The 16,337-nt window shown below is 45.5% G+C and overlaps 5 protein-coding genes across 5 annotated transcripts; 3 read left to right on the top strand and 2 right to left on the bottom strand.

Moving 5' to 3' along the window:
* Positions 1-3,991: 3,991 nt before the first annotated feature.
* KUCA_T00002622001 (uncharacterized protein) lies at positions 3,992-5,080 on the top strand (the record flags this gene model as incomplete). The annotated part of the gene is made up of 1 exon (XM_022602890.1): positions 3,992-5,080. One exon carries the CDS (start codon positions 3,992-3,994, stop codon positions 5,078-5,080), a length of 1,089 nt encoding a protein of 362 aa, XP_022458650.1.
* A 1,480-nt stretch (positions 5,081-6,560) lies between these two features.
* Positions 6,561-7,232, bottom strand: KUCA_T00002623001 (uncharacterized protein; the record flags this gene model as incomplete). Its single annotated transcript, XM_022602891.1, has 1 exon — positions 6,561-7,232. The coding sequence occupies one exon, from the start codon at positions 7,230-7,232 to the stop codon at positions 6,561-6,563; it is 672 nt and encodes a 223-aa protein (XP_022458651.1).
* Positions 7,233-8,240: 1,008 nt separating this feature from the next.
* Positions 8,241-9,383, bottom strand: KUCA_T00002624001 (uncharacterized protein; the record flags this gene model as incomplete). Its single annotated transcript, XM_022602892.1, has 1 exon — positions 8,241-9,383. One exon carries the CDS (start codon positions 9,381-9,383, stop codon positions 8,241-8,243), a length of 1,143 nt encoding a protein of 380 aa, XP_022458652.1.
* Positions 9,384-12,460: 3,077 nt separating this feature from the next.
* KUCA_T00002625001 (uncharacterized protein) lies at positions 12,461-13,105 on the top strand (the record flags this gene model as incomplete). The annotated part of the gene is made up of 1 exon (XM_022602893.1): positions 12,461-13,105. The coding sequence occupies one exon, from the start codon at positions 12,461-12,463 to the stop codon at positions 13,103-13,105; it is 645 nt and encodes a 214-aa protein (XP_022458653.1).
* Positions 13,106-13,369: 264 nt separating this feature from the next.
* KUCA_T00002626001 (uncharacterized protein) lies at positions 13,370-16,288 on the top strand (the record flags this gene model as incomplete). The annotated part of the gene is made up of 1 exon (XM_022602894.1): positions 13,370-16,288. The coding sequence occupies one exon, from the start codon at positions 13,370-13,372 to the stop codon at positions 16,286-16,288; it is 2,919 nt and encodes a 972-aa protein (XP_022458654.1).
* Between the last annotated feature and the right edge of the window lie 49 nt (positions 16,289-16,337).

Raw genomic sequence — 16,337 nt, forward strand, 5'->3', positions numbered from 1 at the left:
GTTCTTGCACAGAGCACATTGTGCGAGGCAATGCACTGATGATGGACTACAGCACAACTCATAGTATCAGGCACCTGGTACATTCCAATACAGATGTTAGTATCGCCATCTCCAGTTCCGACCACTTGCATATTTGCTGGTGGACTGAGATTGAAAAACAGTCCCTTTTCGGCCAAAAATCAACACCTTTGGCGACCTTTCAAGCCCTCGAGCTTCCCTTTTGGGAACCTTCACCTCCAACCTGGTGATCAGGTCGCTGGTTTTGCTGAGATTACGGAATTTGAGGATCTCTATGACGCTCAGGTTGCGCAATCCAAGATTTGTCTTAAGGGCATGCGAAGTGATATGAGAAAGATGGCACATGGAATGACATGGCATAGCATGGCATAGCATGACAGTGCTGTCACCGGAGTTAGCGATAATCGAGTTGAGGTCCCCTGGTCCCTATGTGTCCAATTTCATGAATTTTCTTGACTAAGTGGGATAAAACTAAACAAAATGGGGTGGCTTCTGGACGTGTTAAGGTTTTGTGATTATGGTACCTTTGCCAAAGTCACACACTTGACGACCCACAAAATGCAATGTTATTCCGGTGTTCTCGACTAAGTCACGTTTTCGAAAGTCTGGTGCGGTCCATAAGATCTTACGGGAAAAGACAAGGGGCAAGATGAATGCTGGCGACTAGGCCCGTTTTTGTGGATTAGGTCTAGATCCGTAACTTGATAGCCTGATAGGCTGCAGACGAGATGCTGTCAAAACCACACATTTTTTGGTCATTAATTATTCGGGAAAATTTAGTCATTCTATCTGGAATCTAAAATGGTAAACTAGTTTTCGCTAGTCATAATACGAGTTCGAGGTCAAGCAAAAACAAAAGCACTTGGGGGGCCGCATCTTCTGGATCACTTGTTTAATGAACTATAGCGCGTGAAAGCGTCAAGTGCTTTCATGTGACTCGTTAATCGGCTAGGACGCGACTGTTTTACTCTTATTTGGGCAAATGTGTTTTGGTTTCCACAAAACATCAGGGAGAAACCCGCAACCCTAGGAAATGCTACCTGCGGTGTGCACGCGCATGCGGAAACACGTACGAGGAGCCAGCTGTCGATAGCCACCCACTTATATTTCTAGTTAGTTAGATTATCAGATAATCCGGGATGGGAATTCCGATTTGCACATGGTGCACTCAAATTAGCTAATCATTCACCATGACAGCTTAGATCCATTGAGCAAGGGCGAGTGCTGGTAGGCCAGATCTAAAGAAGTCAAAATAAGTCATTTCAACTCAATCTTTCTATTGCTTTGTTCCGAGCTTTTACAGCTCCTATTTGGGTGTGTTTGGTTTCAGTTGTCAGTAAATTGGAGGGACCAAAAAGTGAAGATGGTTGTTTCCTTTTCTGGTGAAGACGCGGAGGGCTGTTTTGGTGTTTTTTGAGAGGTGTAACAATGCCCATTGAAATATCGGCCATGCTAGCCTGATAAAAGGACAAATTTGATTTTACCGAGGAGTCCTTTCAGATATGGTCTTCTAATCTCTCTCTGTGCGTATTGAATTCAGCTCGAGCATCGCTGATGCACGACGATGTCCTGCATGTACCTCATGCTCTCTGCAATGCAAGATTACACACTGAAAAAGAAAATCAGTGGCACTTGAAAAGGTTCTTTTGCTGACTGCCTCTTTGTAAAACAGGGGGTGGGCTTTTTTCGACGGGAAACTATTAACGGATAATCTGTTAATCTTCTAATCATGGAGATTCACTCTGTACAAATGACATAGCCTCTATCGAGATAGGGGGCTCAAAAGCGTGACAGTTTTTGGGTTTACACACAGTTCAGCCACACGGAATATAGAAGCGTTATAAAATATCAACAAAAATGGAGGATTGAAAAAATGCCTTGTGCCGGAAATTTCATCAGTGAAAGCGTGGCAGAGTTCATGGATATGACTAAACCCTGGACTCAAAATCCGACATCAGGCGATGAAGTCCTGCCTGACAGACTGTAGTTAGACACACCTAAGAGAATCAGTCAAATTGCCTGTCTCATATTGCCGTATTTGGTTTGCAGTCATCAAGAGGCAGTTGCTCCAAATGGGCGAAAAACGCGACAGACGCGTCTTCAAGTCACTTTTTCAGAAAAGCAGTCAAGAAATCACGGTGCCAGGGCTGGTCAGCTCCGTGCGCCAAAACATCTCTTAAGATATGGTAGCAGAAACAGCATTTGAAAGTGAATATGAATTAGACACATAGATCAATACATCTTTATACATCTTTAATACCAAAAGTATTATTTATGGCCATCACGCTCTGTAGCACCTCCATCTATTTTACTACCATTTCCTCACTATTCCAGGCTCCGTCACCTACTAATGACTTCACCCCGTCAAAAAAAAGCCGAGATTGACAAGAATTTGGTACCTAGATACACATTATCTGAGACAGGGCATATATACATCAGACATATCGATGTAGTTATCGCATATCCCGAGAACAGATGCAAGATACACCTTTCATTGACCTTTTCTTTGCAGATCCGAACCAGCCACCAAATACGCGACAGGGAGCTCAAACCGTGCAGATAATGTGCAGTCCTGAAGGATTTAGATCGCGGTAGTGGGGTGCAGTTTATAGACATATGTATTTAATTCCAAACACATGGGTTTAAATTACTCGCCTTAATTATTTGATTGCCGCACATAATCCTTTCCCCCTCTCCCCGGCTGGTACCTTTTGAAGAAGCCGTATGTTAATGACCCACCTGGGCAAATGAAACGGAGATCTCGAAGGCATCGCAAAGATCACAAAGCCACCTTAGTCGTACACGGTTCCCTACCTCACTATTGCGAATTGGTCCGAGCGTAATGTACTGCACAATTTCCGAAGTATCACACTCACTTCTTTACAAGTATCGAGACGTGTAAAGCGTGTCACCCGAAACTGTGGAGCCTTTCGATCGTGTATTGTGTGCCTGAGTTGTCGTTTATGGTCAGGGTTGTCCCGATGTTCAAATGTGTTTGTTGATGTTTCTTAACATTTAGTACCCCACCCCTGGACTTTTTGGCCCTTAACCAGACGTAAATGTGTCTTTCTCCTGCACTCTGCACGACGGGCCTAACTCTTAGCTTCCCCTTTAGGCCCAATTTGCGTACCGATCCGAGCGTCCAGCAGGACCGGGTATACTTTTCTTCATGAAGGTCTTTCAGCTGCATGAGGTCGATGGCCGGCCGTATTGCATCGTATCAAATGCTGCATTCGTTTCTTTTTCTTCACAGTGACGAGATGCAGGTGGGAGCAAGAAGCAGATGCATATGCATTATTACGGTTTTATCCATTAGAGCTAGTCCCTCTCAGCAATGCCGCTGCTGCAACTGACCGTTTTGAGAGTAGTGGGGGCGTCACTTCGTAGAATTAGTCTGTCAGCACATAGAGTTAATGCTATGTACAACCTTGTATCTATGCGTAACACAACGTTCAAACTGTGTTGTTGTACAGTTTTTCTTTGTCTCTTGGTCTCTACCAGCTTCTTTCCAGCATTCTTTCTTCGGCAGTACAGTATCTTGCCTCTTTCCTTTTTTATTTATCTGCCGGCGCCATCTTGCTTCATTCTGGGTTGTGATTGTTCCATTCTCGTTTTCAATATATATACGTCTGTGTTATCTCCCTTCTCTTTTCCCCCTTTTTTGCGTCTTACGCTTTTGACGATACCAATTGGGTTTTATTTAATTCACATCTGTCCTCGATTTCTTCGTGACTGGTTGAATAAATCTTTACTCCTTTGAAAGCAAAGCTCGACCCCTCGGAAATCCTCTTCCTTCCGTGTCTCTTCCCCTCCGCTGAGACCGAAAGTTTGTTTCCATACTAGTCCGCGACTACTACAAGACCCTCGGTACAATCAAAATACCCATTACGATAAATTGAATTTTTCAGTTGAAATTCAGTGATTTATTGTTTACTTTTGAACTTGACAAGTTAACAGATTTTTTCCACCGAAAATGAACCAGCTGTGGTTTAGCCATGAGTCTCCCCCGGATTTGACTTCGGATACGGACACCCTAAACATCTCGTCCATCTCTCCACTGTCAGACTCGATGTTCGACTTTCCCGACGGCTCACTGAATCCTAGTCTGTCAAACCGTTTGGTTGGCTATTCCGATGCCTATGCTGTTACGCAGCCACCTAGATGCTTTCTGGCCATTTTAGAGGAAAACAAGCTCACCAACTTCAACTTTGATATGGACTATGTGCCAACCACCGGTGGTGCATACACCACAGGAAATGGCTCGTCATCCTCCACAACGGGAATGAACAGTATGAGCTACATCAATATGAACACATTCGACAACCTTGGATTTCCCTCCGCATCGTCAGCATCGGCCCCGTTATCTGGGACTGCGACAAACTTCTATGACTTGGAGGAGCTGGAACAACCCGTCAAGTTGGATCAGGACTCCAATTTGTACAAGCTCCGTTCCTCCAACAAATGGCTGAAGATTCTCCAGAAATCAAAAAAGGGCATGTATCGTTGCACGCACTGCTCGAATTCCTTCCACAACCTGGAAACCTTTGCTATTCATCTTGACCAGTACAAGGTGGAGAGGAGGCACAAGTGCCCTATTGACGATTGCATCTTTAGCGTTATTGGACTTTCCAGGAGGGCTGAACTCAAGAGACATTGTCTGACGCAACACTACAAGAATCTGGAAGATTTCCCAGACAGTGATATTTTGGATGCTTCTCCTACGAGTTCATCGATGGTGCTTTCATCGTCTTCCAGGTTCCCAACAACCTTGCGCAACTTTTCCACGTCGTCGACGGGCTCGACGAACTCGAATACATCCATTGGTTCAATGAACTCTTCCGTCTCATCCATTTCTTCTGTTTCGTCTGCTTCTGCTTCCTCTGCGGGAGTTAACAAGCAGTTCCAATGTAAAAGAGAAAGATGCGGAAAAAGCTTCTGTCGGTCTGACTCTCTGAAAAGACACATCAAATTGGTACATCTCAACGAAAACAGCAGGTTCAACAAGAAGCTGCTCAAGATGATGGAGAAGTCAGCTGGTAGCCATCACATGGAAGCCGTCTAGATGCAAACCCATTACCAATTGAAAAATAATCAGAGCAAGGAATACCACCTGGAAACCAATGAGAAGACCAATACGAGGCAACTGTTTCTCCTAGTAGTTTACGAATTCGTTATGCACCGGACCTACAATTTTTTTATTCGCACTGACAGGATCACTACGGAAGTGCTAAATTTCTAGCCATTCCGTCTACCCTTACGCCTTCAACGTTTCACTTCATCAACTCTTTCTTTTCGCATGTCCAAATGGACCATGTGCGTGTGCCTTTATGTCTAATCAATTTTTCAACTTGTATTGTATTTTAATTTTTTATGTACTCCGCTTAAATTTCAGGCCTTATCACCTGAACCCAGTGCTGGCGAAATGCAAGATGCTCCAAGTCTTGCTGCATGCTCTAATAATATTGAGGGTTTTGGTGTGGGGGGCACGGATAGATCTGTGTAGAAGCTTTCCAGGGTTTTACCTCTGGTATCTACCCTCAGAAACTTTTCTACAGACTCCAACTCACTAATTACGAGAATTAAATAATCAGCCATGTTCAGCCACTTAGCGCGAGCAGCTTGAAAACGGGAGAGTGGATGATTTTGAGGCCTGCAAGTCCAAGCCGAGGCAATATGATTATGGTAATGCAGGTGAATGAGGACTCCAATTTTCGTATACCATGACATACAACAGTAGAATAGCGTTTGACAAAGACTAGACTTTCCGTTCTTTGGATGTCCGAGCCTATGCTGCACTCCGGCACCCAGATATTTTATGCGTTCCTTCCACAGGCTTACATTTACTGACTGTTTTTATGCAGCCGTCATTTTCAGCTCGATAGGAGGTTGCTATCCCCTAGACAGAGGCATTAAATAACGTCATAGCCTGACGAGAATAGTGCAGTATAACCTATTATTGAGTTTGGTCCGCGTCCGCTGAATTTGGTCCGGCCAGAACGACTCCTCGGTGACTTTTGCACGCTTCAGTCGTGTATATGTGCGTCTAATGCTAACGTCTGACATGGGCGGTTAATTCTGGCGTCTAATAATACTTTCTTTGGATTATGTTAATTGTTGCACCATCGAACCAAAATTTGAGATTACAGGCGAGAACGTCAAGCAAAAGTTCAATTTTCATGCTTAAAACAAAAAAAACCAAACCAAACCAAACCAAACCGAGCCAAACCAAAAAAGGTCTTCGGATTTGTCTCCTTGCGCCTTAGGTCCGTAAGCGCCAGTATACTTCGTCCCTTGCGGGAATCACATGGGTGTCCTAATACGCTCACAGCTTTCGACTGAGAATAAAATAGAGCTACGCAAATTGAGGGCTTCACCAGAGACGAAATTAAACGAGAAAAACTTCGGAAAAACGAACCGATAACAGAAAAACAGGCTCACGCTTGGAACCAAGCGCAAAGTGTAAGGCGAAAACGCGGAGACAGTTCTACAATCGACAGCAAACACATCTGAAGTAAGTAACTATCAACACAGTACACAGCTCCTTAAACATCAAGAGGAGTCAAACGAAGGTATGGCTTAATGACTCTGAACTTAGGGAACAGGGTCTTGGCCTCATCGTTGGAAACACTGGGGTGGACAATGACATCGTCACCAGGAACCCAGTTGATAGGGGTGGTCACTCTGTGCTTGTCACCGGTCTGCAACGAGTCAATGACTCTCAAAACTTCGGCAGTGTTACGACCAGTGGAAGCTGGGTAGGTCAGGATCAGTCTGATCTTCTTCTTAGGGTCAATAATGAAAACAGAACGGATAGTGAACTGAACTCCCTTGTCGTCCACGTTGGAAGCATCCTGGAAATCGATCATATCGTACAAAAGTGCGACCTTGCGCTGTGGGTCGGCAATGATTGGGAAAGTCAAATGGGATCCCGTGATCTCATCAATGTCCTTGATCCAAGCTTTGTGGGACTCGGTCTCGTTGGCAGAGAGACCAATAAGCTTGACCCCACGTTTGGCAAACTCTGGCTCAAGCTTGGCAAAAGCTCCCAGCTCAGTGGTGCACACTGGGGTGAAATCATCAGGGTGCGAGAACAAGACAGTCCAGGAATCACCGATGAACTCGTGGAAAGAAATTGGACCGTTCGAGGTTTCCGACTGGAAGTCGGGGGCAGTGGAACCCAATCTGAGGGCGTTGCTTGGCTTAGGAATTGACATTGGAAAAAAGGCGACAGTTAAGCAATACAGACTCGATACTCGAAACAAGAGCTTGGTTAGAACGGAAACAAGTTAAATCGTCGATTGGGGTTTCGGGGGCTATTTGAACTGCCAAATTTCAAACCCCACAGCGACAAGATGGACGCTGTACTTGCGCCTTTTCGATTTTTCAGTCAGAATGCTCTGAAAACACGTGACATGATGCAATGTGCGTACTTTTTCACGAGTCACGTGATGTCGAGGCCAGTGAAAAAGACTGGTTCTTGATAATGGGGTAAACTCCAAAGACAATAGTATTGTAGAATGGGTCATTTTTATTGTTTGGACCTTAGATGTTCAATGTTCAGTGATATAATCATATGTGCAACCGGCGTGGACTGGACTGGTTGAGTGAATAGACCTTCAAAATACGTGATCTCTGCATACGAAGAACCACACTGGCTATGACACCAACCTTTCACCTTGAAGATTCCGATATATGTCGCAGATAAATAGTAATTGCTCATTTTGATTTCGCTATTCTATTTTGCAACCAGCCACTTGTTGAGCAGAACTTTTTTCAAAATTTTTTCGACTGGGGTACGGCCCCAATATGTCGCTGCATCACTGACATACGCAGGTGTCAAGCCTGCGAGTGAATCACTGATAACGAAACAGGCAGAGGTAGATTAGATTAACGAGGCATGCAAATGGCATGGAGATGTCACAAAAATGTCATGGAAATGGCATTGAACGCATAAAAAAAATAAAATACCCATTGAAAAATCAGAAATCATCCACAGATTCCCCACATTTCATCCCACACCCTTCTACTCACTTTTTCAAATTATTTTTCATAATTCCCCTATTTATTCAATTAAATAATAGAAACTCGTTCGTGAACCCAAAGTACTGTTTTTGGTTGTTTTATGCAGTTTGGCAGGTTTGCGGTAGCCAAAGGTGTATTTAGGGCCTCAAGTCATTCCCCTGACCATTTGAGGCCCTTCGTAGTTGTGAGAAAAACTAAATTTAGTTGTTCTCTGGACGGAGTTTTCTGACCTCCTTACCAACTTGCCAGATCTCCATGTTTCTGATGGTCTGGAGCTCGGCCTCGAGCTTCTCACGGTAGTCTGGCTGGGAGTTGAAGTCCAAAGATCTCTGGGTCTCGGCACCGGTCTTGACACTGTTGTACAAGTCGTTGAAGACTGGCTTCAACGCATCCTTGAAGATTGGGTACCAGTCAAGAGCACCACGTCTAGCAGTGGTGGAGCAGGCATCGTACATGTAGTCCATACCGTATTTGCCGACAAGAGGGTAAAGAGACTGGGTGGCCTCCTCGACAGTCTCGTTGAAGGCCTCCGATGGGGTGTGACCGTTCTCTCTGAGAACCTCGTATTGAGCGAGGAACATACCGTGGATACCTCCCATGAGACAACCACGCTCACCGTAGAGGTCAGAGTTGACTTCTCTCTCGAAGGTGGTCTGGTAGACGTAACCGGAACCAATGGCAACAGCCAAGGCGATGGCCTTCTCCTCGGCCTTACCAGTAACGTCGTTCCAGACGGCGTAGGAAGAGTTGATACCACGGCCCTCCTTGAAGAGAGATCTCACGGTTCTTCCAGATCCCTTTGGAGCGGCAAGGATGACATCGATGTCAGTTGGTGGCTCAACGTGGGTGAGCTCCTTGAACACAGGCGAGAAACCGTGCGAGAAGTAGAGGGTCTTCTCCTTGGTCAAGAGAGGCTTGAGAGCATTCCAGGTCTCAGACTGGGCAGCATCTGAAAGCAAGTTCATGACGATGGTTCCCTTCTGGACGGCTTCGCTGACGTCGAACAAGTTCTGGCCTGGAACCCATCCGTCCTCGATGGCAGCCTTCCAAGAGGCACCGTTCTTACGGACACCAATGATCACGTTAAGACCGTTGTCTCTGAGGTTAAGACCCTGGCCGTAACCTTGGGAACCGTAACCGATCAGAGCAAGAGTGTCGTTCTTGAAGTACTCAAGGAGTCTCTCCTGGGGCCAGTCGGCACGCTCGTGGACAACCTCCTCAACACCACCGAAGTTGATCTTCTTGATACCTCTGGTGGCAGTGAGTGGGGCGACGGATCTTCTGGCAGCAGTGGCCAAGGCTGGGCGAGCAGCGCTCTTAGCAATACGGGCGATGTAAGACATGTTTCTTTTGGGGAAGTGAAGAGAGAAGAGGAAGGAAAGAAGAGATGTTGAAACTTTTTGATGGACGGTGAAAAACTCTTTCCCCACCGGGCCGGATGCGGGACTGAGTGTGAATCATACGTGCATATGTGGTACCGGGAGGGGAGTTACCCCGGTGCCGGGCGGGGGTGGAAAGGAATGAAAAAAAAAACGATATTCGAATGAGAGGATTGAGTAGTGGATATCTGGCGAATATTTGATCCTGCTTGGGTACTAATGGCGTTGTAGGCATGATTAGGGTGGTAGGTGTAGAACAGTGGTTGAGTAGAGTGTAACGCTTTACAGATGTAGACCTCTTCGATGGGGCTGGACGAGGCTATGAAATGGTAAAACGTTGGAGCTTCCGATTTTCATTTCTGAATATTAGTTAGCCAAGCTGACAGGACGATCTAGAGATATTCTGCTGTGAGCCTGGCGCTAGTCAGTGACCAGGCACTTTACGGCGAGAAATTTGAGATTAGAACCCGATTGGGACATATTCGATGGGCCTTTTGAATAGGCACTTGGACTGCAAGTGAATATACGAGCACACAAAAAAACTGCAGCGGATAACGAGTTTATTTGAGCGTGCCTGAATGAGCAGCAACCTTTATCAAACTTTAAGATATTTCAACTAATGCGCTACTGATCTGTCTCTTTATGCATCCTTATCGCACGGAGAAGATCCCCTAAGTGTTAGGATCAACGGAATCTAATATTTTTGGGGCGCTTGTTGAGGTAGTTTGATACAGGTGTTATTAAACGGCTAACATCAGTCTGTGATATTGCCCACCAGCATTCGTCACTTTGTTCGGTAATTGCAATATTTCACTCCACCAAATCACCTCTACAAAGCCACGTTTTCACAAGACTTCTATCTTCCGCACTCTCGTACCACAGTCGCAAATTTAACCTTAAATCTAATATCATTATCACCCCCAGTACCATTTGAAAACAATCATTTTATCATCTTCCCAAATTTGACGCTCAACTGTTTTCGAAGACTGCATCCAAACTTCACATGCTTATGCAGTTCGACTGGAAAGACACCTCTGTCTCCCTGTCAACTGCAAGACAAGACTGCGTTACATGAAGCCCACGGGCACCGCAGGAGCAGAAGTTAGCCTTCGTTTTTTCCACAGCCGGAAAAAGGCTTGCAAAAAAACCAGACGCGTCGCGGGGTTACCGAATCTGTCGATCCCTTGGATCATACACACTTCTTGACTTGACCAAAAAGACCGCTGATTGTAGCCCCTGCAACCCCACAAATCACCAAATATTTGGCTGGCATCTCCGAAATTAAACTAGATGTAAAGCCATGTACGCTTGAGTCAGGGAGGCGCAAGGTTGGAGCATTGCCTAAATTGCATGCTGCTTTGTCTATGCCTAGTTTTTATATCCCGATGTAGACACATTGCCCGAAAAGTCTGGTTAAGCGCTTCCGAGGGAAGTCGGCAGTTCGGACAGAAGTGGCAGTTCCGAAAGAAGTCGGCAGTTTTCAAAAAGGCTCTTCATTTAGCCAAACGTCTGTATTAATTCGGATTACATTAAAGCACGGGGTAATAATCCCCTGGTGACAAGGCGTTGATGTAGTTTCGTGACTCACGCCCTACATCGTCACCACGGCAGATTTAGATATGCTATCAGTCTCAGCAACCAGGTTAAATCTGAGCCTCATAAACTCGTTTAATTTAATACATATTTGGTCCGCTTCGAAGTCTAACTTGAATCAAACCGTTACATTATACGATAGTTCAGGGGTCGATCTGATCTGAAGCACCCGGGCTATTTTTGTCCCATCCCTGGGATATCTCCATATTCCGGAGCCAATGCGTGCGGCTTTGTCCAGACGTATGTGCCACTTTCCCTTTACGGCCTAATTGCACTTTAGAGGGTCCTCATGCTCACAAACGGGCTCTATTAGCAAGTTGAGAAAACTGGTCTCGGAAGTCTCTCCCGATGGCTGCACTTTGGACCTGGATATTTAAAAATCGAAACTTTTCTGCATGGAGACGAATAATAGGCTCGAGGCCGAGGATTAGACCAAGAAACCACGCTCCACACCAGGTACCGCACCAGGTACAGCATCACAACCTAGAGATTCGTAAAAAATTCGCAAGAGCTGCTGCTGATAAGTCCACACATATTTCGAACAAACGCATTTTTTTACTTCCCTCTTGACACGTTCTGGTTTGGTTTGCGATTCGCGATCAGACCTCTCATTTAAGGTTTTCCGCAACCCTGTGCTTGAAACTTCGACCACCACGACACGTCCAGCGTCTCACGGCCCACATTTACATTGCATAGCGTGCACGCCTGAGAGGTGTCGATTGCATCTGAATTTGGATTTTAGCCCAAGTTGGTTTATTGAACTATTCTTCAGCTCTCTAATGAAGTTCAAGCGACCCAGCATCTTCCGTTGCCCAAACCCTGCTCAGACCCCACAGACCAAACTAAAACATGCTCTTATGCGAGTAGCTTACGACATACAGCAGACGCAAGATCTAGTGGATGATTATGGTTTTCAGGTCCTGGAATCAGGCAGCCACTGTGGGCTGCGGTTTTTTAGGGTTGACAAAAATACAACCACCCACGTCCCAGACTTGTTTTTACAAACCAAACTCAAATGAATTCCATGGGACCGGATTTTGCGTAAAAAAAAGGCTGTTTGGTTTTGGTGTGCTTGGAAAATGATTGAGACCTCTCTATTATGGCTTGTAGATAAAGAATATCACGTGATCACAATAAAGAAGAACAAATAGATTGTGTGATATCATGATGAGCACTTTGATGCCACACGATTTCAATCAAAGAGGCAGGAAATTGGGGAAATTTTGGTATGAATGGATAGCCAACACCTAGAAGAAGTCTATCCAAAAAAAAGATATATAATTTATTCAACTAATACCCAGAAACCCCAAACATTTGGATAATCGCGTAATCTGAAAGTTGGTTATCGCACACATATCAAGCGTTTCTGGTTGCCACCTTGGGGGCAAATATTTATGAGCCTCTTAATCGATTCGCTCGGTCCAGCGTCAGTTCTCCACCCCTCCATAATGAAGTGTCTTACCGCGATCAAATTAGTGGCCATCACATCTCTGGGAATCTCCACTGGTGGCTTGGCATTCTCCTCGTATTCGCTCTTCAAGTTGTCCACTGACATCAAGACTCAGTCTTCACAGGCGCTTTCAAATGCGCTGAATCTCACCATTAAATTGGCAGCGTTTGCCTCGATTCCTTTGGCCTGGTTTGCTGCCACAGCGTTTTCTGTCGCGTTCACATATGCTCCATTGCGTGCGAGACATCCGTATCTCGTATACGCCGCGGTGGGCTCTCTCCTCTCAACTGGAGCCCTTGCTCACCTTGTTCGTCCAGCCTTGAACGCGATCTCGAAGGACCCACCTCGTTTGAAGCGCTCCAAAAAGCTAGCAAGTCCAAAAAGGAAGGAAGAAGTCTCATCTCTGGACGATTCCATCTATGTCGATCTCAAGGAGTCAGTCTCCCCCGAGGCAACGACTGGCGTTGAAGCTGACAGTGATGATGATGACGCCTCCCTCGAATTCAAGATTAAAGACTCAATTTATAAAGATGATACCATCAAGACTGTTAAGGTTCTGAAGAGAGGTTTCGCCTATTCGTCCTCCGTGGGACTCGTGACGATTCTTCTGGCCACAATTGGCCTTGCAGGCGATAGAAGCTGAACCTTTTGGCCCTCCTTGATTCTAGCAGAGGCGTTCTTTGGTTTTGGTCTGCTTATGGATTTTTGTCTAGTTTCTCCAGTTCTCTTCAATGGACTACATCTTTCTTAGCCATTTTATCTGTAGACCCGTAAGATGATAGATCATCAGTACGTGCGGCTGATTTTTTTGGGCAGGACGCGACGCGTAAAGTTGAGCTACCACTCAAAGAAATAACGGTTGAGCGCCATTGCTCGTGCCCATTTTGTTGATCAAGAAAGAGACCAGATGTCTGAAGACGTATTTCAGTCGTTGGATTCTTTCGACTCATTCGATGATGATGATCTCTTGGAAATCACGCCGCTGGCGTCCAACGTGGAACAAATGTACGAAGACCAAGAGCGTCTGATTGTCTCCAAAAAACCTGGGAGATCACAGATGACTCTCGATGGCAGTGTTATAACCCAGGAGGAGGAGGAATACGTATACAAAGAGATCTCAAAACCCATTACTTTTAAGAACCATCACAACCTGGACCTGCAAGCTCTAAAGACGTTTGTATACCCTACGAACTTGGAATTCAGAGACTACCAATTTGATATCGTCACCAAATCACTGACCCAAAATGTTCTCTGCACGTTACCAACGGGACTTGGTAAGACATTTATTGCAAGTACCGTGATGCTCAACTTTTATCGGTGGACAACCGATTCAAAAATCATCTTCATGGCGCCCACACGGCCCTTGGTGGCACAACAGGTCAAGGCGTGTTTTGGAATCACGGGTATACCGCGTCACGACACGGCCATTTTGCTGGATAAAGTAAAGAAGAATCGGGCTGAAATCTGGGCTGAAAAGCGGGTATTTTTCACGACACCGCAGGTAGTCGAAAACGATCTCAGCTCCGGGTTTGTGGATCCCAAGAAGATCGTTTGCATAGTCGTTGATGAGGCGCATAGGGCAAAAGGCAACTATTCATATGTCAACGTGGTAAAATTTATCCGGAGATTTAGCAACAGCTTTCGCGTTCTGGCATTGACTGCAACACCCTCCGCCGATGTTGAGGGCGTCCAGCAAATCATAGACAATCTGATGATATCGAAAGTTGCCGTGCGGACCGAAAAAAGTATCGACATAGTCAAATATATGAAACGCCGCAAAGTTGAGAAAATACAGTGTGATCCGACGCCGGACATGGTGCAAATTCTCGAGTTAGTGGCTGAGGCCGCATCTCCGATCCTAAAGAAAGCCAACGACGCTCACATCTATGAGGCTCGTGATCCGGTCAAGATCAATGCATTCCAAGCAATGGAAGCCAGTCAGAAAGTGATCAAGAATCCTGCTCTTCCAGAGGGATTGAAATGGACATATTATTTCCTGCTCCAGCTGCTAACGACAGTGGGACAGTGTTTCAGGAGGCTAAACATCTATGGCATAAACTCGTTTTACTCATACTTTCATGAAAAACATGACGAGTTCACTACCAAGTACGAGAACAAAAAGTCCACCAACAAGATTGCAGCATCCTTTTATTACCACCACCTGATCAAGTCGATGGTGAAGTTCTGTGACGAGGTGATCGCCAGGGACGAGGAAGAGGCCAGAAATGGCAAAGTCCTGAAAGGTGTGTTCAGTCACCCAAAGTTTGAAAGGATGGTAGAAGAAATTCTGTTCTTCTTTGAAAGCAATCCCGAAAACAAGAATTCTAAAATCATCGTCTTCACAGAGTTTCGCGAATCTGCTTTGGAAATTGTGACTGTTCTCGAGAACGCAAATACCTCGAAAGAGCGGGCTGTAATGAGACCTCATATTTTCATTGGACAGTCCAGGGAGAAAGAGAAATTTGACCAGACAAAGTTTTTGAACAAAAACAAGAAGAAAAAGTCGAAGAAAAAGAAGATGGGCGATGCCTCTGATGAGGAAGAGTCTTCATTGCCCACCTCTGCAGGATCCACTCGCTCTTCTGGACGTCTAGGGAGCTCAGAAGATGCCCAACAGAAGGGAATGAACCAGAAACAACAGAAAGACCTTATCAAGAAGTTCAAGGATGGAACTTACAACATTCTGGTGGCGACTTCCATTGGAGAAGAAGGTCTGGACATTGGTGAAGTGGACATGATTGTCTGCTTCGATTCGACGAGTAGTCCGATCAAAAATATACAGCGCATGGGACGTACCGGTCGTAAAAGAGACGGAAAGGTCTTGTTGTTGTACTCGAGCAACGAGAGGGTCAAATTCGAAAAAGCCATGGACAATTACGAATGGATACAGAATAAGATCCAAAAAGGAGATGGCATTAATCTGGTTGCCAGCGATAGAATCATCCCGGCTGATATCACACCCGTGGCTGACCAAAGAGTCATCAACATACCAGACGAGAACAACGAACTGGTAAACGAGGCCAGCGACGTGGATGATGATGAATTTCTCAAACTAGCCACACAAGCACCCAAAAAGGCAACCAAAACTGCAAAGGGAAATAAAACTTCAAAGGCAAGAGTGGACACATCCGCAGCTTCAAAGCCTGTGAAACGGACTAAACAGTTCTTCATGCCAGACGATGTTGAAACAGGGTTCCAAAATGCTTCTGCTCTGGTTAAGCGGGTGAAACTGAATGAGGAAGAGAATGCCGACACGCCGACACACGAGAAGAGTTTCCTGGACAGTCTCGTGGAATCCGAAGGTGACGCCCCACAGGATTCTGATGAGGATATTCTTGAATTTCTTCGAAAGGACTTCTTTGACCCAATCCAGTCGCCCAAATCAGAAGCCTCTGATGTCCAGCCCGAAGTTGAGGTGCAGTTTGAATCGAAGTCTGAGCCAGAATCAGAACCAGAGTCTGCAAACGGTTGCTTGAACCAGTCGCAAACGAAAGCTTTTAAAGCTTTGTCCTCTTTAGAAGACGACCCCGAGTTTCAATCCCGGTTTGAAGCAACAGAAGGGTTTCTCACCAAAGAACAGCTTCATGAATTCTATCAAAATCATTACCGATCCAGCCAGAAGGGCTCACAGCCAATTCTGGACCCGAACCCATGTCTCAGCGAGGCATTCGCACATGGTCAGATCCCCCACAGCGAGCGTACAAAAAGGTTTGTCAAAACGGTGTATGCGATATTCAACATGGACTCTCAGGCTGCCCTAAAACTGAAAGCTGCAGCAGGGAATTTGTCACCGTCAAGAGAAGCAAGCTGTATGGTCGATGACTAGGAGGCTTCGCACGAGGGGGTTTGTATATACATAGACTAAAGACCATATA

Source organism: Kuraishia capsulata, genomic scaffold (genome assembly GCF_000576695.1).
Source record: "Kuraishia capsulata CBS 1993 genomic scaffold, Kuraishia_capsulata_scaffold_3, whole genome shotgun sequence".
Taxonomy (NCBI): Eukaryota; Fungi; Ascomycota; class Pichiomycetes; order Pichiales; family Pichiaceae; genus Kuraishia; species Kuraishia capsulata.